Consider the following 26,814-nt stretch of genomic DNA (forward strand, 5'->3'; position numbering starts at 1 on the left):
GGCCCCCCGCGAGCCGCGCGCGGGGTGGGGGGGGGGGGGGAGGCGCGGCCGGAACGCGAGCGGCCCCGGAGCAGGTTTCGCGCCGGACACGCGAGGTCGCTGACGGCGGCCGCGCAGCCCGGCGGGATGGAGCCGGCGGCGGCGGAGGAGGGAGCCGACCTCGGCGGCTTCAAGCGACCGGCCCCGCTCCGCGGCAGGGAGGTGGGCGCCGCCGCCGTCGCTGCTGCTCCGCGGGACCCGGACGGGGAGCCGCCAGCGGAGATCCCGCCCCGGCCCCGAGAGCAGAGCTCGGGTCCCCTCCCCGCCCCGGCCCCGCAGCCCAGCTACCAGGAGCCTCCGTGGGGCAGCTGCCCTCCGGCCGAGGCCGGCTACGGGCTGGAGACCCTGAAGGGCGGCGCCATCGTGGGCACCCTGCGCCTGGAGGGCGGGAGCTGGTTCCTGGTGGGGCGGCTGCCGGGCTGCGCCCTGGCCCTGGAGCACCCGTCCGTGTCGCGGCACCACGCCGTGCTGCAGTACCGCGGCCGGGACCAGCCCGGCTTCTACGTCTATGACCTGGGCAGCACCCACGGCACCTTCCTCAACAAGGCCCGGCTCCCGCCCCGCACCTACTGCCGGGTGCGCGTCGGGCACGCCTTGCGCTTCGGGGGCAGCTCCCGCCTCTTCCTCCTGCAGGTGGGTGTGCGTGGGGCCCCCTGCCCTGCCCTGCCCTGCCCTGCCCGCAGGTGGGGTGGAGGGAGGCGTCAGATGGGGGGGGAACGGGGCAGCACCTGGAGGGGCATCACTGGAGGCCCAGCTAGCGCAGATATGAACAGCAGTGTAGTCACTGCTTTGAGGAGTAGAGCAGACTGCCCTATGGCCCTGTACCTAGAGTCATGGGTGCTGGAACAAGGGATGCTGGGGTTGTTGCTGCACACCCTGGCTTGAAGTGGTTTCCATCATATACAGGATTTATAGTTTGGTTCAATAGCTGGCAGCGCCCCCACTATACAAATGGTTCCAGCACTCCTGGTCATGGTATGTGGCCTGCAGGGCTTTATGCACCCAAACCGTGTCTCCCCATCTGTGCTACTATTTTTAGCAGTGTAGCAGCCTATTGTCACCCCATAGCTACACACTGCAGTGACAAGCGTGGATGCAGCCTGCCTTTCACTGCAGCATGTAGTTACTCATGTGGTTCCTGTGCTCTACATGCTGCCCGAAGTGTAGACATAGTCTGACTCACTTTTTGCCATTGCAGCTGTGTCAAACCCATCTGTGCAAAACTCATGAATTAGGCCCTTAATATTCAAGACTTTTCAAAAATATTTGTGAATCTCTTAATTAAATCTTCTGGCTTCTCAGCCTTTCGGGTTAACTTAGGTCACATTTTCAAGCTTTACTTTGCAACTGTGAAGGCAAGAAACTCACTTTTAAAGAGAGCTGAGAGTCTACATGAGCCTAGGAGCTGGAGCTTTAAGAAATACATTAAACATTGTAAAAGCTATGATAAAATTGCAAGAGTTGGCAACATTGATAATTGACCAGCTTTCAACAATTTATTTTCTTAAGTTAATGACTTTTGGGAAATGGGAAGGAATTTTCTTCACCACCTGGAATAATGCTCTGCAGTTGGCTTGGCTGATTCTACTTTTTCTCCTTTATGCGGCTTTTTCTGGTGAGAGTCGTGGTGGCAGCATGGAGAATAGGGAGGACCACACCTCCCTTTCTTCTGCAACAGGTGCCAGTTCCTCCTGGGGGATTCCCAGGCCAGCCGGAAGATACAATCCCTTCAGCATGTCCTGGGTTGGCTTTGGGGCCTTCTCCCAGTGGGACATGCACAGTATAGTTCCAAAGGAAGCCTTATCAAAGGGCATCCGTATCAAATCACCTCAGCTGACTCCTCTCAATCAAGAGGAGTAGTGGCTCTACTCCAAGGCTCTCCTGAATAGCCGAGCCCCTCATCTTATCTTGGAGAGTCAGCCCAGCCACCCTGTGGAGAAACCTCTTTTTTGCCACTAGTACCTGCAGTCTCATCCTTTCAGTCATTTCCCAACGTTCCTGACCATAGCTGAGGAAGGGGACATAGACTGACCTGTAAACCGAGAGCTTCGTCCGAAAACTTAGATCCCGCATCACCCCGACAGATCAGTACAGCGCCCACATCACTGCCATTGCCGCACTAATCCATTGATCAATCTCATGCTCCCGCTTACTATCACTGATGAACAAGACTCCTAGATACTTAAACTCTTCCACTAGGGGCAGCTCCTTCACCTGGAGAGAACACTCCACTTTCTTCTGGGAAAGAACCATGACCTCTGATTTGGAGGTGCCGATTCTCATCCCAGGAGCTTCACACTCGGCAGCGAAACATTTGAGTGCACATTGGAGATCACGGTCTGAAGAAGCAAGGACAATATCATCTGCAAACAGTAGATATGCCACTTCCAAGTCCCCATACCAAATACACTCCCCAACACAACTGCGCCTTGATAACCTGTCTATGAAGATCACAAATAGGAGTGGGGATAGGACACACCCTTGACGGAGTCTAATGCCCCACTTGAATGAATTCAACTTAATGCCAAGAATGCGGACACAACTCTCACTCTGGGAACAGAGGGACCGAATAGCACACAGCACTGGCACCTCATGCTCCCACAGCACTTCTCACAGGACATCTTGGGGAACACGGTCAGAAGCCTTTTCCAGGTCTACAAAACAAAGGTAGACCAGGTTAGCAAACTTCCATGACCCCTTGAGTATCTGTAAGAGAGCGAAGAGCTGGTCCATTGTTCCACGTCCAGGATGGAAACCGCATTGTTCCTCCCTGAATCCAAGGTTCAACTAATGGGTGTAGCCTCTTCTCCAACACCCTGCCATAGGCTTTGCTGGGGAAGCTGAGAAGCATGATCCACCTGTAGTTGGTACACACCCTCTGGTCTCCTTTCTTAAGGATCAGGAGCACAACCCTGGTTTGCCAATCCTGAGGTACTGTACCTCCACGCAACACTGAAGAGGCATGTTAACTATGATACCATGTCTTTGCCACAGAGACCTCATCAACAGAAATAGATCCGATCCCACTGGGGGTTTCCGGCACTGCCTCCTAAAAGGAGGACATGTCCACCGAGTTTCTCAAAGTGCTCACTCTCAACAAGTCCACCTCTCAACAATCTTCTCAGTCATAGTCAGCATTTCAGTACCCTTACTGTGAACAGCCTGGGCAAGGTCCCAGTGACCTCTCCTAAGGCAACAAATGATTGATTATTAAATGGAAAAAAACGCTTTCTGAAGCATTATGTACCTGTCATTGCTTGGAAACAGAGCATCAAGCTAGATGGAATTTTTTTTTTCTGTTTTTAGTATTTGTTTTTTCAAAGTTAGCTATGTGGTCCTGTAGTATAGATTGCATTCTGAGTGCCTTTGTTGTCTTCATTGTGTTTAGTTCTTTCAGCAAGATTTACAGTGAAAAAATAGGATGCATGTCATGGAAAGATGTATTTTCGCAGCAAAGCTTACATGTGGTGCTTTGGCAAACGCAGAATTTATTAAAGTAATCTAAATTAAAGAATCAAATTTAAGAGTGAAAACTGGTTTATATTGGGTGTTTTGGGTTTTTGTGTTAAAATTAAAAAGAGCTAAAGCAATCAGTGTTTCATTTTGAATTCTAGTTTAGCAGTATGATATTTCTAGGAACTAAAACATTAGTGCCTATTTACAGCGCAGGAAAAAAAAATTATTAAAAGTAGTGGTGACAGGATCTTTTGAGGCCCTCAAAGCACTTCATAAACATTTGTTTCTCGTATTTAAGGTTAAGGTTTTGTTATGGGTATTTTTAGTAAAAGTCACGGGCAGATCATGGGCAATAAATACAAATTCACAGAAGCCTGCAACCTGTCTCTGACTCTTACTAAAAATACCTAGGGGAATTAACAGTCCACGTCCTGCCACCCCAAGGGCTGACCATCAGCTGTTGCTCCAGTGCCACTGACCCAGCTCCACTCCCTACCGTTGCTCTGGCCACCAAGCTGCTTCAGGCATGGGGGCTGGTCCAGCCTCATCCTCAGCTCCGGTTGCCGGGGACTGACCCCGCTCCGGTTGCCAGAGACTGCTCCTGCAGCCAGGACTGAAAGCAAAGAAATCACAGAGGTCTGTTAAAGTCACGGAATCTGTGACCTCCGTGACAAAATCGTACCCTCACTCATACTTAACCACACCCTTGTGAATTAAAGGATATAGAGGGTCACCTGTCCTACAATTAAAATGCAGTGATAACTAGGATTGAATGCTACATCTGTTCATGCATGGTAATGCTGCTCTTCTGTAAACAGGAAGTGAAAACTGTGCCCAGTAGCAGGGGATTTAGGGATGTGGAATACAATCAGTAAACTGAACTTCTAATAAGAAAACTCTAGGAAGAGATTGATAGTATCATGTAATAATTTGCTTTTCTATTAGAAAATGGTATCTTCTCCAGACACATTCTTTAAAGGTATTGTCTGTGTCTTGTGCTGCAGGGACCTGAGGAGGATCAGGAGTCTGAGTCGGAACTAACTGTGACTCAACTGAAGGCTCTGCGCAAGCAGCAGCAGGCAAAGTTAGAGAAGACAATGTTGGGCGAGGACTCTGATGAAGATGAAGAAGAAAACAAGGAAGAGAAAAGAAATCAGAGCAGTCAGAGTAATGATATGAGTTGCTCGTGGGGAATGGGTAAGAGACATTGTACCTCTGAATGAAGTTGCTGAAATAAGAGCTAAAGCCTTTTCAGCAAGATAGATGAAAACTAAGCATTGAATTCCATCTGCAGTGGTGTATTATGAGTGAGAGGTTTTTTGCAGAAATAAATTATTTTCTTCTTATAAAAAGGATTACTAATGTAAGTAAGTTTGTGAGTGGAAGAGACAGAACTTCTCTCTTCCCTCCCCCCTCCCCCCCCCCCAAAAAAAAAGTTGTGGGGTTTTTTTTTTTTAAGGGACTGACTTCAAACCAAAAAGGACAAGTAATTAAGCTTTGAGGTTTACACTCTATCCTTCTGCTGTTTTTTGCATGTTATTGCAACAAATATAGTGTGTACAATTGCTTGAGACCCCTACACAGTGGAGTTAGCCCTAACTCTGAATTTCTTGGCATCTGTGGGACCATTCGGCAATAGGGTTGGGTTTTCTAATTTGTGGTTTAATTCTCGAGAAAACCAAACCTCCCAAGACAATCTACACGATCTGACAAAGTAGATCAAAGCTTTAAATAGCTACAGTTCCAATACTTTAATATTTGTCTTTAAAATTATAAACTACTGTTATATACTTAATCTTACTAGTAAAAAGAAGGTGAATTTGTGAAGGTAACATCAGAAGAATGTAAATGTTACGCAAAACTTATTGTGGCTCATATCTTTTATCCTAATGAAGGCTGAATTTTATTTCCATCTCTTCCCAACCTCCTTTCCCATTTCATCTGCACTTGTGTGTATGCTTTCCTCCAGGGGAAGATGCAGAGGAAGATGAGGTTGAAGAAAACCCTATTGCCATCGAATTTCAGGAGGAGCAAGAAGCCTTTTATTTGAAGGATCCTAGGAAGGCACTACAGGGTTTCTTTGATAGGGAAGGTATGTGTATTGTGTCTGTCCTTTGTCAGCTGGGCATTTCCCCATAGTGGTGCATGCAGTGATGCCATACTTGTCCCACTCTTCCTTGTACTTGGAATGTAGGAACTGATTTTTTCTCTTCTAGTGTATTGAAACTCTTGTCTCTGGACCCATGGCCTTAGTTCAGAGTTCGAACTTTGTTCTGGCTCCCCAGACTGGGAATTGTGTAAGCACCTTGTATCACTTTTGAGTGACACACCCATTCTACAACCAACTCTCAAAAATAATGTTTAAGGGATCCAGAGGCATCACAGTTCAGACCTATTTGGTTAGGGGATGGTTTCTGTGACATGAGGTTTTATAGGAGAGTATTCTACAGCAGCGGAAACAGAAGGTAGTGACAAGTTGGCGTATATTTAAAATCTATGTTGGTAAAGTTTGCAGATGACTCAAATATTGGTGGAGTGTTAAATAATGACAACTTGGTTCTATAGAGAGATTTGGATCTCATTATATGATCGGCTCACTTTAGCAGCATGTGTTTTAATACAAGTAAATGCAAGATCACAAACGATGAATCAAGAATACAGGTCACTTTTGGGATGATAGAGGACTGTGTCTTGAAAAGCTGTGACTCAGAAAAGAACTTAGGGTCACAGTGGATAACCAACTGTCCGGGATGATGTGGTGGCTAAGAGCAAATCCAATCCGTTGATGTTTAAGCAGGGGAGTATCATGCAGAAAAGTGGTTATTTTCCCTCTTTTGTTTAATCCTCGCTATCCTCCCCTACCATGAGTAGTGGTTGCTGGTTAATACAATTTGGGCAGCTGCTCTTTTCTTTATTTCCTGTGCAGGAGAAGAACTAGAGTATGAATATGATGACCATGGACACAATACCTGGCTCTGCAAGGTTAAGTATGTACACTGCGCATTAACTTTCTGAAGTTAGAGGCTTTCCATCTGCAACTGAGACCAAAATGAGATTAGGCTTAAGCATTGAAATTGAAATAGAAGGGCATGGATCATTATCCAGTTCAGTGTCTGTAGTCTTTCCCCCAATCTTTCTTGCTTTCCTATTTTCCATCCTCCAGGAACATCAAATTGCGATAACTCTCAATTATCCCTGCTTTGAGAAACACAACAATTTTTGAAATATTATGAGGGGAAGAATTTACTAGCAGTATCTCACAAACGGAGATAGAAAGTCATGCTTTGTACTATTTGAAATCTGATTCCAGCCTTTCAGATGGTATAAAATGGTATAAAAATGGTTTCTAGCATCAGAGCTTCTTCAGAGAGGCCACTAATATCATGTTGGCATTGGGGAGGGGAAAATAAGGTAGTAATCAGAATGATGTGATATTTAAGTCTGATATCTTATGATCAGACAGAATAGTTTGGAATGGCTTATAACATGTTGAGAATGCTGTTTTGGTATGGCCTGGGATTGGATGTAGGAAGTCCTGTTCCTCAAGCTAGTTAAAGATTTGCCTGCATGTTTTTTGGAAACTAACTGTTTTGACTAGTGTTGTAAAATATTGTAATATGAAAATATTTACCAAAAAAGAAATTGGAGGGGGGAGGAGGGAAGAAGGGAGAGTAACGAACGTAGTAGCATAGCAGTGTCTCAGAGCTGTTCTGTAACCCTCTAAACTCAATAGGTTGCCTGTGGATGATGCATCGGGGAAGCAGCTGGTGGCAGAGGCTATCCATTCAGGAAAGAAAAAGGAAGCAATGATACAGTGTGCATTGGAAGCTTGCCGGATACTGGATGCTAGGGGTGTGCTGCGGCAAGAGGCAGGTTGGTAACTGGTCAAGTTCTTTGGTAGCTATTTAGAAGATGTTCTCTGGGGAGCTTCTAGTTGCCAAGAAAGCATGAGTCTGCTGCATATGCCTTGGGTTAATTTAAACAATGTCTATTTAATCTTGCATTCACTGGTGTATGTGTTAGTACTACATAAATGAACAAATATCTAACTAGGGTAGGTAGGCTTAAATCAGTGATGTAGATGACTGGCTTCAAACCATTCTCTTTTTCAAAAGCTTTAACTCTTTTGCTTCCTCGCCTTTTTCCCTCACTCTTCTCAGTATCCCGCAAAAGGAAAGCAAAGAACTGGGAAGAGGAAGACTTTTATGACAGTGATGATGACACCTTCCTTGATCGAACTGGAGCTGTTGAAAAGAAACGACTGAACAGAATGAAAAAAGCTGGGAAGATAGAAGAGAAGCCAGAGACTTTTGATTCACTGGTAAGAAGAACCTCAGGTTAACAGCTAGATAGGACATTGAAGGCTTCAGGCTATAATCAATCTTGCATTCACTGTTGCTGGGAAGAAAGATCTAAAGAATTTTAAATTGTTCTGTACTAGACAGTACTTTGATCCAGTCATATAAGAGTTGTAATTACCAATTGGTCAGCCTGGGGTGCAGTCAGTAGGGCTCAGTGTCCATAGGCTAGGAGAATTGAAGGCTTGGAGAATAGAAGATTGGTGTTGGCATATGCATGGAGCTACCAGCATTTCAGTAGCATATGTGCACTTAGCTTGTGGTCCCAGTCTAATTGAGTGAACAGGTGTGTACATCACAGAAACTGCCATCACTATTGGTTCAACTTGACTCCTGCTAGCAGCCTCAGCAAAGAGATGAAGGATTGATTGGGCACGGAGAGCAAACCCTCTCACCTTAGAGCTGCTCCTGCTTAAGCTTGAGACATACGGGGAAGGCAGCCCTGCAGAAGTTTGCTCTGCTGCTATCTGCTCGATGCCTGTTCTGTGGATAGAGGACTTCAGTCCCCAGGCCTATCAGTCATCTGGCATCAGCCCTAAATTCTAGCGCACAAACTAGGGGAGGCAAAAAGAATTTTCAGCTTTGTTGATCAGAGCTTTGAAAATATTTTGTGGTAATTTTCATCTGATCGCCTATCAGAAGGGAAATGCCTGTGCAGTTTTCCTTCTGTTGGACAGGGCAGAGAGTGGGTGAATTGAGTATCAGAACAAAGACACACAGAAACAGTTTCAGGCCATCAGAACATAATTTCCAAGTGTCAGAAGTGCACATGGTACTTCCCAAAACAAGCTGATCTGGTCCCTGCTTCAAAGAACATATAACCTGGATTGAGCCTGATTTGACAAAGTGAGGATCATACTCGGACAAGGGGTGTGAGAAAGAAGGACAAGGGTAACAATAATACTACATGGTTACATAGGCATCTGCACATTTTGATGCTTCAGGAAGATAATGATAAGGATAGCATATAAAAGAGATGAAAAATTGTTTAGAAGCAGAATCAGTCCTCTGAGCCAGTAATCTCCTGGCCAAAGATCAGCAATATAAAGACAAGATAATGTGGTAGAATATTAGTTTTATGAATAACTTATTTTAAAAGCATCTTTAAATGAAAATGTTTTTTATTTGTGTGGCTCTTCATAGGTTGCAAAGTTAAATGCAGCTGAAAAAGAACTTTCCGAGATAGCAGAGAAGCTGAAGGTTTCAGGGAAAGGTAAGGCACCAAATATCTCTGATTGAAGAGCTTGCTTTAGAGAGCAGTGTGGGGAGAGGGCATAGTTTGTATATATGTTTTACGTGTAGTTGCTAAATGAAAATGGAGGAATGTAGTCTAGAAGCGGGCAATCTTGCCAGGTCATTGACCTGGCTTTTGTTTCACACCAGTTCCAAAGAGAGTACTTAATCCAGTACACAGGATCAAACAGTATCCACTATGGACGTAGTTATTCATTAATAACAAATGCAGGGGATCTAACGGTACATAACATCTAAGGTAAGGGGAGGAGGATGTACAAGCTAAGTGAGTTTAACAAGGTAAACTAGTATTCATTGTTAACTACATTTGTGAAACTAACTGAATTTGAAGATAATTCTTCTGCAACCTCCAAATCCTTTTGCATGGGGCAAAAGACCAAAGGCTTCTACAATTGCAGATGACCTCTATTCAGGTCATCTTCATCACTGCAGATGTAAAAAAGGGAAGAAAAATTGAAAAGTACACAGTGAAAATACTTGAAGTTTGGGACCTTGTGTCTGTCTGTCTGAATTTGCAACTTGCTGCTACACAAGATCAGAGTTTGGGTTCCAGACTTGCTCATTTGGGGTTGGAGGGGAGCCCCTTCTTGGTTGGGTGTGTATAGTGAAGGGGAAAGCTACTGTCAGATGAGATGGTCATATTCCATAACTCAAATCAAATCTAACGTCCTTGAAGTGAGGAACACTACTAGGCAAAGTTTTTGAGACTCTATGGGAAATAGCTTAGGGTATCCTAGAGAACTTTCACCAACCCTCTTATCTGCAAACGTATTTTGGAAACTAAAGGGTCTGTCTTCAGGGCTTCTTGTGGAATGACCCCTGAATATAGGTATATGCAAATACTGGCAGACACAAATTCATGTAATGTGCTCTTGCATTTCATAGGGGTAGTTAAAAGGACACTGTCAACTCAAAAATCCTACATTCCATTGCAAATCCTACATTCATTCCATTGCCTTCTTTTGTTACAGTAATTGCTAAGGTTACTAGAACTGAAAGATCAGAGGGGAAAGCATATTTTTGTCTTTTTTCAGATTTACTTTGTACATTTGACAGCATTTGTTGAGTAGTCAGTTACACTGCCTTCCTCATGGTCAATTGCATCATACTCTTGTGCTGTTGTAGCAGGGAGGAAGGAGATGATTCTCTTCCACAGGCTCTGCAAGCAGGTATTTATCCTTAGCAACAAGTGAACCCAAGGAGGCAACAGATAGGTGCATTCCCAAGGACGTTTGGTGGCATTGCTCTTTGGCCCACCCAAAAGACCTTGATAATGTAGCAAGGAAGTGCAAACCTCCCTTCCCCACCCTTGTTTTCTTCAAAGGGAATTTTTTAAAAAGTTGAATAAACAGCCTTTAAATTGTAAGCTGAATTTCAAATTAAAATGGACACGGTTTCTTTAAACAAAACAAAAGTCCACATGAAAAAAGTTGAGACAAAATGTACTTGTAGGCTGTGTGTTGTGGGGCAAGGTGATATCTGGAGGAAATTTACTGAGATTTTTGTTTATACATTTTCTACTAGAAATAGTTTGCATAAACAAAGGGTGGGACTTCACTGTGTTTAGCAAGAGTTCTCTGAGAATTGTAGTGATTGCCAGGGGTGATATATTTCAGTTTGGTAGCGATACTTTTATGTCTGCATGATATGGTCAGCTATTTCATTTTGGTAAACCAACCCAACACTAATGCTAGTTTGGATCAACTATTTTGTTTCTGGTCATTTGCCCAGGACTACTGGTTGGAAAAATCTTACTGACTCTGAAAGCATTTGTACTGGTCTCTCAGTGGAGTATCTCTGCGGCCATCTTTCCCACATGACTTTAGCAGTAGCTAGCTAATGATTAATTAGAGGTAGAAATTAATACCTTATATTGTTTGAGAGCTGGGATCCCAAGTTTTCATATGGTATAAGGCAGCGGTTCTCAACTGGTGGTACGCGTACCACCGGTTGTACTCTGAAGAAGGTTGGGTGGTACGTGAACCGTATCGCACCGCCGAATCCCCCGCCGAAAGTCCCCATCTCCCTCCCTCCCCCCCCCGCCCCCTCCCCTCCGCTGGATGTCCGGCCTACCCAGCCACCCTCTCGAATCCCTGCCGCCGAAAAGGGGCAAATGGCGGAGGGTTTCGGCGGAGGGCATTGTTCCCCCCCCTGTAACCGCACCGTCGCCAAAAGCCCCCCCCCCCCTTTTTTCCCCGAGTGGTACTGGGGGGGGGGGGTGTTGAGAACCGCTGGTATAAGGCATTTGTTTCTAGCATTATTACTTCTCAAGATAGCTGCTAAATCATATTGCAATTGATAGTGGGGAAAGGAAGAACAAGATGTTAATCTGTGGAGTATTGTTAATTCCAACGTGTCTTGAGTCACCAAAGTGGATATGAATCCTTTATGCCACTGGAAAACTGGGAATCCCAGCATTTATTGCTAGACCTAGTAGACTTTGAGGTATTGGACCTTACTTTGAAACAATATTGGGACTACTTTGGTACCTCAGTTTCACAATGCTTTCCTGACACTGGACCAGGATAGAATAGTGTTGGATCACTGAACAGTCTATTTTAATCCTTGTATTGGCTGTATGGGTGATTTTTGTCATTGTATTGGTAGTCTGTCAATACTATTACAGCACGTAAGGTTGTGAAACCTGATAAAGCTTTGGCTTTCTCTAAGTGATTACATGCCTGGCATGTAAGAGCAGCAGTGTAGAAGGATGGATGAGTGATTGACTGCACCTCTTACCCAGCACTTTTGTAGAGATTAAGTGGTTGTCAGAAAGACATCAATAGAGGTTTACAGATTACTTTCTCAAGGCATTTTGAACTAACTACTGATGGGGAAGCTTGATAACTCTCTCATAGTTCAGTGCAGCTGAATGAAAATCAAATACACAGAGATTTTCAGTCTTATTTTTTGTTAGCAATAATGCTCCTCTTAACGGACGAGCTGATTGTGAAATAGATGGCCTTAGAGCTTTAGTCCCTGTAATATAAAATACAATATCCATGATTAATCCTCCTCCTCGTGATGTCTAATTTTAATCTCCCAGCAATTGCAGCTATTTCAGATATCACATCCTAAGAACAAAACTGTAAACTGCACTCCATGGCCTCAGCTTGGGAAATTTGATCCCTCAAGCAACAGTGGGGTAGAGATTCCCTTTGTGATACTGAGGTAATAGATTCTGCTGTGGATCTGCTCACCAGAGAACAGACTGGTTTATCCAAAGCTGTATTTATGTGGGACAATGCCGCCCTCTGTAGCTGCCATCCAATGCTGGAACTGACACATTTTTGAGTCTCTGTGTTGAAATGGTGGCAGCACTTTAGGCGGAGACAATTAATCCATCCTAAATTGGGGTAGGGTTGTATGTATCCATTTTCTGGGTTGGTCCATTGTGCCCAACTGCAGGCCCAATCCTGTGAGGTGCTGAACACCAAATGCCCATTGACTTCTCCAGGGTTTTTTCAGATCAGGATCTTTTTGAGTCTAATGCATGCATATCTATTCACTGGCTTACTGTAAAGTTCAGATCCCTAATCTTGTGATATGCCAAACATCTCTTTAAGAATGGATTAATCCATACGATAGTGCAGCATGTGTGTGAGTTTAGTAGTAAAAGTGCTGTGTGTGTATCTATATTATCGATATATCTATATATCTTTAATTCAAGGTTACTTTATAGGCATCGTGCACATAAGGGAGAATACTGACATACAATTTAAAAGGTTCAGACAGTCAGTTCATGGATTGCTTTTGTCCTGATTCATACAGTATAAAGTTATTAATTATCTATGACAAAAATTGACGTAATAAGAGCTCCTTTGGCTGGACTACTTACAATACATTTTTATTAATGTTGCCATGTCATCTTCCTGAGGGAAGTTAGTGCAAATAGAGGGTATACCAAATAATAATAATTCCTTGCATCCTGTTAACTAAGTGATCTTTGAGTAATTGCTGTTACATGCTGCTACAGCTTTTGTGTGTGTGTGTGTGTGTGTGTGTGTGTGTGTGTGTGTGTTAAACTTTTTTGTTTTGTTCTATATCAAAAATATCCAATTTATGAACTGTGGCCTTTTATAAATGTTTGCATAATTAGAAGGAATTTTTGAATACTTAATAGCTCCTTACAATCACTTTCAGAAGTATACTCATCACAAAATATTTAAACAAAGACAAAAAAGTCAGCTTTAATTACATTCAACAAATTCTGACTTATAATTAAGACTCAGTTAATTAGGGCTGGGAGTTAAAATACTTAGGGCTTGCTTATAATTAGGGCTGGGACTTAAAAATTTGCAAATTACATATTTGTGTACAAACACACCTACAACACATCTAATCATACAAATACAAAGATTCAAGTTTGCCCCCAACTTTAGCATAGTGTATAATAATAAAAATAAGGCAGAAATTCTTACCTGACAACAAAGGGTTCAGAAATTCTGGCAACACAGAATTAGTTCTCTTCATTGACTGCCTCTGACACAACTCAAACAAAATATGCAAATTTGGTAGCATTGTCAAAATCCAGGAAAATAATTTTTCTGATCCTTGCTAAATCAGAGATTAGCAGGAAAAACCTGAGGCTCTAAAGCCTAATGAAACAAAATTTGAGACACAAAAGAAACAACTTTTATTTCTACATGTATGGGAGAGATCAGAAGTGTCTACAGAGATGGACTCTCATCTTGGGGAGAAAAAAAAGTGCCTTTGTTTTCCGAAATATAAATCAGCCTTCCCAATTAAAAAACGCTGCTAGAGTAACAGTATGTAAGGTTGTCTGAACAGGAGTCACAAATTAAATAATATTTCTCTAAGACAGAAAATACTTACAAACTTGAAGGAAGTGATTACTTGAGTTAATAACTTTCACAAATTCAGAAATGGATTTACACAAACTAAGCTGTATTGAATCAAATTAATCCTTGAGGAAAGTCCATTGAATTGTTCCCCAGGGACAAATTTGGCTCATTGTTTAACTGAACCGTGAGGTTTCACAGAGGGGGTGGTGTCTTAGCCAATTAGCTGTCTTGGGTACTTATATGGCTCCCATCACACACTTTGCAGTCTTTAAAGGTTAAAGTTGGTGCATATGAAATTCATCTTTCTTTTTTTTTTTCCTCCTCCCCCCCCCCTCACCATGATGTGTATTTTTTAAATCATCTTGCCCAGCCCAGTCCCAGCTGGCTTCTCAGGATTCCTTGGATGAGTTCATGACTGAAATAAAATCAGGATACTCCTTAGACAGCATAACGAGGAAGAAGCTTCATTTGCGGACCTTTGAACTGAGGAAAGAACAGCAGAGACTGAAAGGATTAATAAAGATTGTTAAGCCTGCAGAACTGCCCGAGCTGAAGCCCCAGTGAGTCTACAGCAATAATCTTATATTGTCCATGTGAAATTGCACTGTCCTGGCAAGTAGAATGCTGCCAAAATGTAGAAGGAGCAAAATATACGAGGGGTACCACCTCCTGTACTATAACTGATATGTCACTTTGACCTGTCAGTGCGCCATTGAACCATTGCCATGTCACAGGAATGCTGCAGAGACACACACACCAACAATTGAGTTAAAGCAGTAAAATCAACACTTGCTTAGTGTGTGTGCATGCACAATGGCGTTTCTCACTAACCTTTCAGACAAAAGGATCCCACAGCAGGGGTTTGAGTCCTTGTTTCGTAGGATCACCTTTGTTCCACAAGAGTTTTGGTTCTTAAATAGAACAGATTGATGTTCAGGTATTTACCCTAGGCTTTGCATGTGCTAATCGCTTTTCTTTGTATCTAATTTTATTAGGACTGGGAGTTGTGGTCTGGGAATAGAGAGCAAGCCTAAAAAGCTAACATTGCCTCTCTTTGGTGCAATGAAAGGCGGAAGAAAATTCAAACTGAAAACTGGAAGCCTAGGGGTAAGTTGAATAAAGAGACCAGTTTTAAGGTATTCTTTGCTTTCGTTTCCTTAAGTCATTGGCTTTCCTTTCACTTTCTTTTCCATTCTTCTTGGCCTTTTAGCTAAGTTTAAATGCATTATTGATTTAATTCCCAATATGACTGAATCAGGGGACTGTGTCATGCTCTTCTGGGGACAGTGACTGTGTCTATTTTCCCTCTACAATTTCACCTTCAATGATACCTTTCCCTAGGATCAAACAGCTCTTCATCCCTTTGGTACTTCTTTCCTAGTTCTTCCTGTGACTGGAACACACATGCTTTGTCCTCTCTTGTCTGTCTGTGGCCATTCTATATCAACCTATATACATACCTTAGGGTTTTTTATAGCACCCATAACCAGATTACCAAAGCACTGCTACATCGGTTTGCTTTTATGCCACAGAAGTTGCCTGTCAAGCGTCCAGATATACCTGAAAGCTTGTTAAAAATGAAAGATGATGGACCTGAAGTGGAGGAAGAAGAAGAGGATGAGGATGAAAATGAAGAGCAGGAAATCAAAGCAGCAAACAGCGGGACACAAAAAACAGAAATGAAAATGGCAACAGAAGAAGAAGAAGAGACTAGTCTTCTTGCCAGTTCTCCTAGCAAGAATCTGGAACCCACCCAGGGTAAACAGTAACTGCTTTTTCCCTTTTCTCTGCATTAGGTTATGTGAGTATAAACTACTGGATTTTTCAGAGTTGCACAAAACTCTGGAGGTTTGCTTCACAGAGGTTCATGTGACACTTCGCAGATTTCCTTTCCACAGCTTTGTGCCTGTGAGTTCAGAGTTCGGGGCACAAACAAATCCAAGAAAAAACTGAGTGTTACCTGGTTTTGTATCAAAACTCTGCACAATAGCAAATTTCCTGTCATTTTGGGTTTAAGAAAAAAGATAAGATAAGAAAAAGAAATCTTTGAGGCTCATGACAGGCCATACGTTGTGAGTGTCTTACAGTAATAAACTAGTACATGGCAATGTTGGAAGGGAGGATTATTCAAAAGAAAACAAATTTCAGTGTAACAATTCATTTAAAGGTTTATAAACTATGAAGAGAAAAATATTTTAAAAGTAGTAAGGGCAGGATCTTGACTGTCTCTATGTAGCTTATATCAAAATTCAAATTCTTTTTTGCATTTACCAACTCTGTGCATGTGAAAACTCAACCATAATATTGCAGTTAGTTATGTTCCCTCATATTCGCAACTCTGCCTCCTTGCTTTAATAAGTATCATGTGCAATATGGCCAAGTAGTTGTTAGAACTGTACATTTTTTTAAACTGGCTTTATGGATTAATTAAACTCTCTTTCCAATGTTGCATTGAAATAGACTTGCTACGTTAAATCTCTTTGGATGGTTAGAGAGAAGTGTCCCTTTATTTCAATGTCATTGCTGAAAGGAATATAGCTAAATGTACCCTAGTATGCTAGTAATACTAGTGCTCTACTTGTTAGGATGCCTGATAAGTGTATTGTGTTGACTTTGGCTGTTTTTCACAGGGATTTGTTTTTGGTCTCAGCCCACCAGCAAGGAGTTAAAGACACCTGAAAATGAATATCAGGTAGACTTGTCACAAGAGAAGCTTCAAGGTGAGCAATTCAATGTGGGACTCAACAATCATTGCAGGAACTTATGGACTTAAAAATGTATCCAAAGGAGCTATTGTCCACACAAATTAGCAAAAGGAAACAGCATTGTGTAGTATTTAAAGCAGTGGGTGTAAGGGCTGTTATCAACTCTGTGACACAGCCTAAATGTGTGACTTCTGGGCAAGTCACTTTGCCTCTGTTTCAGTTCTTCCCGCCCCTCCAAATCTGTAAAGTGCTTTGTTCCTTAGATGAAAGACACTATAAATACAAAATTATTTTAACACAGTAACGTGACAACAGGATCTTGTGAGGAAGAACCAAGTGTAGAAAACGATGCACACTTTTCCTCCTCCTTGTCTTGTCTTAGGAAGTAGTCATATTATAGAGGGGAAATGCATGTGAATAAATGTCATCATGCGTTTTACAGAAATCCATCTGATGCTCAAGATCAAGGCCTGACTTAGCATGCAAAACATTTACAAGAGACCTGTATGAATTCTTCTTCTCTCTTCTCCCACCTGAAAAGCCTAAGATTCTTCAGGGAGACTGTCCTTTTATTGTGTCATAGGGGAGAATATCAGTGTCACAAGAGATTGAGATCTTGAGTCACTTAGGTTAAATGGCAGGAGAGTCAAATCTATCCATCTCACATGCTCCCTCGCTGTTCTCTTCCACTAACTGATATTCCTGTACCCAGCAAAGTGGCATTTTTGTATGTTGGTTCCATGTATTTCCTAAAGTTGCTTTCTGTCTTCATGGTACAATGTACAGACACTTGATGCCCAAAGTCCAGGGCGCTTCTATGCTCCAGCTTCAATATTGTATCCTCTTATAATCTGCAGCGAGAAGATTGCTTGACTACTAGAATTTATCATTATAGTAACTACATATGGAAAAGACCTGCTAGATCATTAAGTCCTATCTCCTTACAAGTGTGGATATATGGAGTTCCAGACAGAGGATTGAATATATTAATCTACGTTTGTCACTTAAATTTATTTAATCTCATTAAATTAATAACAGTAGACTCCTATTCAACAGATAAAAGAACTGAATTTTGGTGCAACAAGATTAATGGGCCTTTTGTAAATTTATTTCTGATAGTGCTGCTTGTACATGGTGTGCTATAAAACAGATCTTGTTTCTTCACGCTCTCAGATGCTGGGTGCAGGAAATTTGAAGAGAGCCCCAAGAAAAAGATGAAAGCTAAAGGCCCAAGCAGAGTAAGTAATGATACTTGAAGCTGTCTCATGCACAGGAAGAGAATCCCTGTTCCAAAGAGTCTATGATCTAATTTAATAGATTCCCTATTAGTGAAATGGGCCAGTGATTTGGTTGGAGTGCAGCTTTGTGAAAATGAGATCTCTTCCATTGTGTGTGGGACTAGTCCCTCTGGTGCACTGCTGCTGTAGGAGGCACAGAGAATTATTGCAAGTCACCACAGTGTGTGCTCGCTAAGAAGCTATGCGCTAGAATTTCAGTAATGGCAGAGATTCTTAGAAGCAACAGTGAAACTAGACAACCTTAGTCCATTCATGAAACCTTCCTTTCCAACTGTATTGATAACACTTTGTGCTGGGTCACAGTGATGCGTCTCTGCCAGTCACTCATTCGCTTGTATGTGCTCTAACCTGCCATTGAAGATGGCATGCTCCGAGTCCTGGTTTTGTGACTGCAGAGCTTCATTGTGGATTAGCCTGACGCATTGCACACACTGGCATACACAGCAGAGGTCTTAGTCTGGAAAACTGGTACAGTTGGACAAAAATCTGGGGAGCCACCTCTGTAGTCCATGTGTCTTGCCATTAATATAACTTCATCCTTTTGGGAGTTGTGGAAAGGGGCCATTGTTAGTGTGGTGGGATTTATTGTAACTGGGAACCAACATGTAAGTAGCCTTCAGTGCATTCACAAGGAAGGTAGAGTTGTTTCTAGGATAAAAATCTGTGAGGGAAACCCTCCATGTTCTGGGGCATAAAGACAGCCACTTACTGCCTCGAGTTGGAAAGAACCTTTTCCTGTGAACATATTACTGCATAATTTACCATCATAAGGGCTTGTACCTTCCTCTAAATCAGTGTTTTTCAAACTTTTTGATACCAGGGACTGGCCTGCTGCCTTCCTAAACTCTGTCAGGGAGATCTCAGGGGCCAGCTCTGGTCTATGGATCAGTTGTTCAGAAACACTGCTCTAAACCATCTGGTACTGACCATTGGTGGAGACAGGATACTGAACTAGATGGACTACAAGTTTGTCCAGTGTGGCAATTTCTACGTAGCACATTCTGGTTGTACATCTTGTAGATGAGGGAATGCTGTGTAAACAAATTGCTATGCGATGCAAAAAGACCTGCCAATCGGCCACTAGCAGGATCTGCTAATCCAAAAAAAGACTTCCCTTGGCATTAATTGATTCCATTGTTAGCAGCCCAGCAAAGAGGCCAAGGACTGAATGGGAACATCCTTTAGAGGTTGTCCCTATGTAGGTTGAAGCACATTAGTGAGAGAAGTGTCAATAAATTTGCATTGCTACAACCCATGCTATACCTCTTCTGTGGATAATTAGAGGGCTTCAGTCTCCAAGCTGTCAAGCCAGCACCTTTAACCAGCACTAATTCATTCCATCCATTTTAATATTATAGCATTCTCATAATACTAAATACCTTTGTTAGGTTATCTTCACACGCCATTCCAAACCACTTTTTGCACATGCTGTCTTTTAAAAATTCTCCTATTGATTCATATTTCCCATAATGGGTTTCAGCCCAAAGGTAGCATTTTTTAAAAAGTTTGAGAAAAATCTTTTTACTCACTTCTGAGTTATGCAAAACGGGGGAAAAAAACTTTTCTCCTTATGAAAAGATTTTAGTTGAACTTTGCATGCTGACACTTTCCAGGAGGCTAGATCTCCCATTGGTCTCAAATCCAGGTTAACGTTAGAAAATTAAAAACCGATCCGAGGGACTGAAAAACTGCTTTGACCATGCTGTTAGGGCCGTGTTAAGGCATTAAGTAATAACCAGCACATAAAATCATTGTTTAGTAAATATAGACTTCAAGGCCAGAAGGGACCAATCGTGATCACCTAGTCTGACCTCCTGCATGTTTCAGGCCACAGAACCTCGGCCACCCATTCCTATAATAGACCCCTAACCTTTGGCTGTGTTACTGAAGTTCTCAAAACATGATTTAAAGACTTTAAATATAGGTGATTTTTTTTTAAGTTGTTATCAGTATTTCAGTATGGAGTTGTTAGATTTTGGCTACATAATTGTGAAAGTAAAAGATGAAAGCAGTTGAGAGATTAGTGGTTTGGCCCAAAATTGTCAAACCTAAATGCCTAACCTTAACTTGCTATCTTCATATTTAAACTGTCTGGATGAAAACAGGCTGATTTTTGAGGAGCACATAGCAGTCACAAGTGGGAGCTGGAAGTGTTCATCACCTTTGAAAACCAGGCTACTCTTATTTAACAGCCTGACTTCAGGCATTCACGTTTGAAAGTGTTGGCCTTAATACAATTTTTTTTCAGTGTGAATTTGCTCCTTAATCACTTAGGCACTCTTGAAATTCTCACCTGAATCTTTAAACAGGTAAATTCAATGTAAAATTATCACTAATGTAACATTAAGCTTACAAATTTAAACCCTCAAGAGTCAGCAAATACAAAAATAGCATTTTCATTGTAACCTTAGCTTGCACACACCCTGGAGACAATCCTGTGTTTCGGATTATTTGTTGCACTGAACGGCATTACAGATAAGCAGTTCTGCCCTTATTAGTACACTCAACTCCTACTGACTTTATTGGGGATTTCAAGGCTATACTGGAGAGTGGAGTTGTGTCCTTCTATGTCTGCTCTGGGACCGGCTATGTTACCCGCCCTCTGCACTCCTGTTGTGTCTCCTCATTGACTCTTCAGAGTAGGGAAACTGCTCCCACCTCTCAGTAGCTTTTTCTTTCCACATCACTTCCTTGAGTTTAAAATGACTCTTTGAAACACTTTGGAACTTTATGCTAGGAATGCTGTATCTTTAAAAATATCTTCTCATTTTTATTTTTATTTTTTGCAGCTCCAGCAAGCACTTTCCTCCTCACAGTACCCAGAAGATGACCCAGATTACTGTGTGTGGATGCCTCCTGCAGGTACCAAGCAATTTCCTCTAACTTCTTACTCCTATAAATCAGGAATCCATTTGCAAAGTAGTCCTGAGGTCCCTGAAGTATGGCCCCCCCCCAAAAAAAATCAACCAGAATGGATATTTCACACATACTTGGCATTTGGGATTGATGTCACACAAACATGTACTTTTCACACTTACATATGCTACTATTAGTTGCAATTCTACATCAGCTTCATTACACCAAGCAAACAAAAAGATATTTCACCCTTGCAGTATACTTCTAATTTTTGCAACATGTTTGAGAGAGCTGCCATCTAGTTCTGTCTATCCCTCAGCTGTGGCAGGAGTCTCCTAGCAAGAGACAATGAGTGCCAATGCAAACTTTCTTTTCAGTGTCTCCTTTCACATTGTGATGATGGTGGTTTTATTATTTGAAGGGGAGATCAAAGCCTGTAAGGTTTTGAGCATCCTCAACTTTCACTGAATTCACAGGGACCAGAGGGTATTCAGCACCTTTTGGGATTGGTCCTCTAAAACTTCTCGTAGATCCTTTAGCCAAAACTTTGAAACACAAATCTTCTTACAACTCATATCACATGTTTTGGAGAGACAAACCTTGTTAACTTAGACATGTGGAATGACTTTTAATGTGGGAACAAATCCAATTTGTGTGGAGGGTGAAAGGTAAAGATTAACTTTTTTTCTAATTAACCTTCAAATGGTTTTATTTAACCTTCTGTGGTTATTTTTAATGATGCAATGAATTTTCAGTTACACTCTTTTAATGAGAGCATGGATTATTCAGAGAGCTTTTCATATTAAGTGCATAGATTAGATTTCATATGGTTTCATGATAGTCTTACTCAAAATTACAGATAATTAGGGGTTTAAAACATTCGTGAGCCTCCGAGAGGGAGGAGATGGGGAAGAAACTTCACTGAAGAGAGCTCTAACCTAGAGCTAAGTGAACAAAAGGACTGCACTCCACTAGCACTACCAAAAACTAATGAACCAAAGCAAAATTATTGGCTCAGGTGACCAGAAAAGGGTCTGAACTGGGTGTGTTTAGCCACCTTCCTTTTTTGCAGGAGCTCTCTTTTCCTGTCTCCATCTGCTAATGGGAGGATTTGTCTCCTGTCTGAACTGACATAATGGGGACACTGGAGGAACCAAATAAACAGGAAAGATATTATGTAGTCTTGTAAAGGCACATGACTCCAGGCTGCCAGGAATTATAAGCATGTATCAGAAGGAGACTAGTATTGTAGTATTCAGTGGCTGGGTTGTTATACTCTTTCTGTGTGTCAAACATATGCTCTCTGTAGACCCTATGAATTCTTTGCTCTGAGTTGATCTTGGAAGAGCAAATATATATTTTTGTCTCTTGTCAATCAGGTCAAAGCGGTGATGGCAAGACTCATCTGAATGAAAAATATGGCTATTAAGCTTCACAGGTCTCGGACACTGGCTCTGAGGTCTAAGGGACTGTGCTACTTTGGACAGCTTCCTGCACAGAGTTGAATGAGGGGTGAAAGAATCGGTTTCCTGGATGTTGTTCTAGACTGAATGGCATCAGCACCAACCTTGGCAGTTATTTCAAGCATTGAATTTGTTCTTTGTTTTTAAAACACTTCTAAGGATTCCTGAACCTTGCCCACAAATTTTTCCACCTCTTCCTTCTGTAGTTGTCCCAATTGTTGTATTCAGTGTGAGAATGTTAGACTTGTGAGGGCTTTATATTTACAAGCTTAATTAAAATGAGACCAAGCTGGCTTTATACAATAAAAATGAGAACACTAGTATGTTTGCCTCCACAAATTACACATAAAATGACATTGTCAGGGAAAATGTGACCCAAAGTTCAGGTCTTATAAAAACATTTTATTTCAAAGGAAATTTATTTTAACCAAAAAAAGAAAAACCCTTTGGAACTCAAGCACTTCAGCAGTGAATAATGCAAGAAAACCACAGAATGAAATTGACTGGGAACACTCAGAAAAATGCAATAATTAGAGGCATGGAAAAGTCTCATATGAAAACAAATTGAAAATATTTGAATTGCTTGCCCTTGAAAAGAGACAAATATGAGGGGACATGATGATGAAGCATGATGAATGATCTAGAAAAGGGAGATCAGGAACTTCTGTTTCATAACACAAGAACATTAGGAAGTTTGATGAAATTGAAAGATGATGTATTCAAAATTGATAAAGGATAATAATTCTCTCCGTGCATAATTAGGCAGTGGAACTCATTGCCACAGAATGTTGTTGGAGCCAACAATTTTGTGAGAACCAAAGCGAGATTGGACCTCTCTATGGATAACAAGAATATTCAGAATTATACAAGTTAAGGCTGAAAAAGAGTATAGGAAGGGATATAATATCTAGTTTATATATATAATATGAAACCTGCTCCTTAAACTAATTCCTAATTATTAGTGATTAGGATGAGATCTTCAGGGAACCAGATTACCCCACATCTGCCTACTGTGCAGTTTCTTGCACCTTCTTCTAAAGCATTGTTACTGGCCCGCTGTTGAGACAATATATTGGATTAAATTGTCCACAGATGTAAACCAAGCCAACAATTCCCATGTAAAGTAGCTTTATAAAATGCCACAGTGGTGTTTGTATTATAGATACAAATTCTTCTTTGAAAAATACAGATTTTACCCCAACCATGTCTCTTCGCCTTCCTCTTTCATTAGATGTGTTTCCTGAATGGTCATAATAGTTTTGGCTTTTCTAACTTTTCAGCATTGTGTGCTTGGGCAGATGCCTTTCATACACCCCCATTCAAGCCGCTATTTAGTTGAGAGTATTTCTCCCTAGTAACCAAAGTCCATTCACATCAGCGTCCCCTTACCAGTTCTTTCAAAATCATAATTCAGGAGAAAATACCTGCAGATGGAGCTAGTGAAGCACAGACCGTGCTGTGTCATCGGTCTCTTCCGTCTACGTTACGTCAAATTCCTTTCCTCTGGACCTCTGAAGTATCCCCTTCCTAATTATTCTCCCCCTCCCCATAACAAATCTGAAAATGCACCCACACTGATGCCAGTGGCTTCAAAATCAAATCCTGGCCTGGAAGAGTGAATTTGTACCCACTCATTCAGCCACCCAGCTGTTGAGATGGGTCTTTGCTTTACAGTAAGCTACAGTATCCGCACACTGGTTCTCACCGCTTATGCCATCATGTGACCAGCATACAGTGCTTTCTCCAGCATTCAAAAACCAGTTGTCTAAAGCTGCTGTTTCCTGTGCAGAGCGCGTGATTAAATCACTATTCTCTGCCACATGTTTACCTCATTATTGTAATTACTTTCCCTTGCTACAAAACATCCAGTTAAGTATTCACCTGACAAATACATTTTAATGTGTAGGGCTTACCTAAAGCCCTCTGAGCACCTAATATCTGGGCAGCTGGCTTCAAGATATTTTGGTTTGGAACTCTGTGCATGAAGTAGTTTCTGATAATGTGCATAGCAACACATTCTGCTGTTTCAGGTCAAACAATTATACGTATGCTTTTAATGTCGTTATAAAATGTCCTAGGTTTTTTACATTCTGATTTTAAAGTGTGACATTTAGTGTTAAAAGCTCTCAACATAGTGATGAGAGAATTTAAGTGCAATGAAATGTCAAAAGCACTTTTTTTCTGATACCCAGGTGGGTGTGCCTATATGTATATACATGTGCATGTACACTTTCCAACATGACTACATTGCATTGTTTCTGGGTTCTGATGACATGTTAAACATAAGTTCAGTCTCATGGTTTCACAAGACATACTCAATAAAAATGCAGCCTAAATATAGTTCGCAGACTAGTCTTTCACTTGGAGCCTGGCTTCAAATCTAGTCTTTGATTGCAAGTGAAAAGAAGTTTGTTCTCCCACGCTATCATACAATTTGACCTACTCTGGCACACAACTGCTCAAGAATGTCCTGGATTATAATAGTGGAACTGCAGGTCAAGACTGATCTGCACTGGCAGAACTGTGTGGAGGGAGCCCAGGACTTCAACAGTTGTGAAATTCCAGATCAGGAGAAGTTTGCATTGTGCTCATCTGCACTAATCTGACTGGCCCCTCACTTTCATAGGCACCAAGTTCATGCTCATAGAGATGGGTGTAAGTGACACATATCAACCCTAACTATATAGGGCTGTTATCAATACTATTGTGTAAATATAGGACAGATAGTTTCTGAAGAGAGAGAATGTTGCGATATGAGCTGTGAAAGTCTTTATTACATCTTTATGTAGAGGGAAGATAGTCTTGCCTTTACCCTGCAGTAAAGAAGTGGGTACCTTCTCTAGACACTCTCATTGAAATTAGCATCTTCTGATTTTCTTTTTCTGCATCCCATGCTCCCTGCCAACTCCTGTCTATGCAGAGCACTGCTTCTATCTTCCTCTCACTGATCTGTCCTGTCTCTCACACATGTCTTTGTATCCAGTTCAAGCTTCTCATTCTCCACTCTGAGGCACAGACAGTTCTGCCTATCTTTGTGCAGACTTCCTCCTGCAATCAACACTCCTTAGGTTTCCTCCAAACCATTCCTTTTGTACCCTTCTCCTGCATATTTTTTATATCACCCCTTCTCTTTTAGTATATCCTCCCTGTCTCTCAAATTATCCTCAGAACATACTTTCACTAAACCTTTTATCGGTGATCCTTCAAAGATGCCCACACTGCTTTGTGATGGTAACCTATCAGCTGATCTATGGGGTCTGTCTGGTTTAGAGCCCAGTTCTGGAACTTATTCTGTGCTGGCAGAGCCATGCGCTGCCTGGAGTCAGAGTCAGGACTGAAGTCTCAGTGCAAGCTCTTTATGGTAGGGGCCATGTCTGCCTTTGTACAGAGCTATGCACACTGCTCTATAAATAATTGTAGTAATGCAAAGTGAAACAATACAAGAAACTATGGTGATGTGCTAGTGAAATATTTCCCTTTTAGAACAGCCGTGCAGCTGTTCTGATTTGGAAGCAGCATATTGTCCTTGGGAATTTCCTCAATAAGTAGTTGGCAGTGCTGTAAGTCCATGATAGAAAGTGAGTGATGTTTCTCTGATGTCAGAACAAAATGGCACTATAAATCTGTAAGTCTTGTAACTTGCTTATCAACCTTTTTATCTGCCTACCATAAATAACCCTCCCAATGGTCTTCAAAAACATCAACCAAGGCAGTTTCATCACAGCAAGCCAATAACACCCTAACAGCTCTTACAGGCTATTGCATGTAATTACGCGGGGGTCTGTGTTGAAATGCTGATGTATTTTTCCAGTGTTGAAAGCACAGTTGTAAGTTCCACAGACCATTTTCTTGCATCTAAAGCAGCTCCTTGAGCTTCAGGTGTTTCTCACCACAAAATGGATTCAACCATTTTCTTTCTGAAAATTAGCTGCTCTGCCTGCAAACTGTGTTTTCTGGCTTCTGTTTTTGAGAAGCAGTCATACAAGGCAATGCACTGTGAAGTGTTGATAGTGGATAAACTGTAGAATATCTTCTAGCTAAGTATTAAGTGTGGGCCAGTGGCTTAAGATCAGGCCTGGGCATTAGTAACTCCTGTATTCTGAACTTGACTCCCGTTCTCTCTGAGACTTCAAGCAGGGGTGTCAAGATCAGAATGCAAGGATTACTAATGCCCAGAGTTTTACTGCTGATGTCAAGGGGATCAAAGTTTCACCTGTTAAGTCTCTCTGCCAGAAATTACTTATCTCCATTTTAATCACTTTGCTTCTTGCTGCCTCTATTTCCCTATCTCACAGGGACGTTGAGAGACTCAACAGGTGAAATCTTGACCCCCATGACATCTATGGCATAACTCCCGTTAACTTCAATGGGCCAGGATTTCATCTCATGTTTGGAAAGTGCTTTGACACCCTCTGCTGAAAGATGCTATGTAAAATGTATCACTAGACCAGCAGAGGGGGGTAAGTAGATCTCTGGTGTTGAGAAGAGTGAACAGCAGATGAAGCTACTGTGAGAACCAGTACAGATGATGTGGATGAGATCATAAAAGAAGGCAGCATGAGGAGCAATATGGCAGCTGG

General features: G+C 41.8%; 1 protein-coding gene across 1 annotated transcript; it reads left to right on the top strand.

The window, feature by feature from the left end:
- Positions 1 to 29: 29 nt before the first annotated feature.
- Positions 30 to 24,546, top strand: SLC4A1AP (solute carrier family 4 member 1 adaptor protein). The gene is made up of 14 exons (XM_067564785.1): positions 30 to 672; positions 4,500 to 4,692; positions 5,465 to 5,587; positions 6,422 to 6,482; positions 7,229 to 7,368; positions 7,656 to 7,816; positions 8,997 to 9,066; positions 14,283 to 14,472; positions 14,908 to 15,019; positions 15,445 to 15,670; positions 16,543 to 16,632; positions 17,791 to 17,855; positions 20,705 to 20,777; positions 22,151 to 24,546. The coding sequence occupies exons 1-14, from the start codon at positions 127 to 129 to the stop codon at positions 22,198 to 22,200; spliced, it is 2,100 nt and encodes a 699-aa protein (XP_067420886.1). The 5' UTR covers positions 30 to 126; the 3' UTR covers positions 22,201 to 24,546.
- Positions 24,547 to 26,814: the final 2,268 nt, after the last annotated feature.

The sequence above is a fragment of the Emydura macquarii genome, unplaced genomic scaffold (assembly GCF_026122565.2).
Source record: "Emydura macquarii macquarii isolate MOO-44397 ecotype Brisbane River unplaced genomic scaffold, CSIRO-AGI_Emac_v2 contig_2676, whole genome shotgun sequence".
In the NCBI taxonomy this organism is placed as follows: Eukaryota; Metazoa; Chordata; order Testudines; family Chelidae; genus Emydura; species Emydura macquarii.

Excerpts from the sequence above, each read along its gene's own strand:
- SLC4A1AP (XM_067564785.1), top strand. The coding sequence starts at position 127 with ATGGAGCCGGCGGCGGCGGAGGAGGGAGCCGACCTCGGCGGCTTCAAG. Across the intron at positions 4,693-5,464 it reads GAGTTGCTCGTGGGGAATGG|GGGAAGATGCAGAGGAAGAT; the intron begins GTAAGAGACATT and ends GCTTTCCTCCAG. Across the intron at positions 20,778-22,150 it reads TGTGTGGATGCCTCCTGCAG|GTCAAAGCGGTGATGGCAAG; the intron begins GTACCAAGCAAT and ends CTTGTCAATCAG.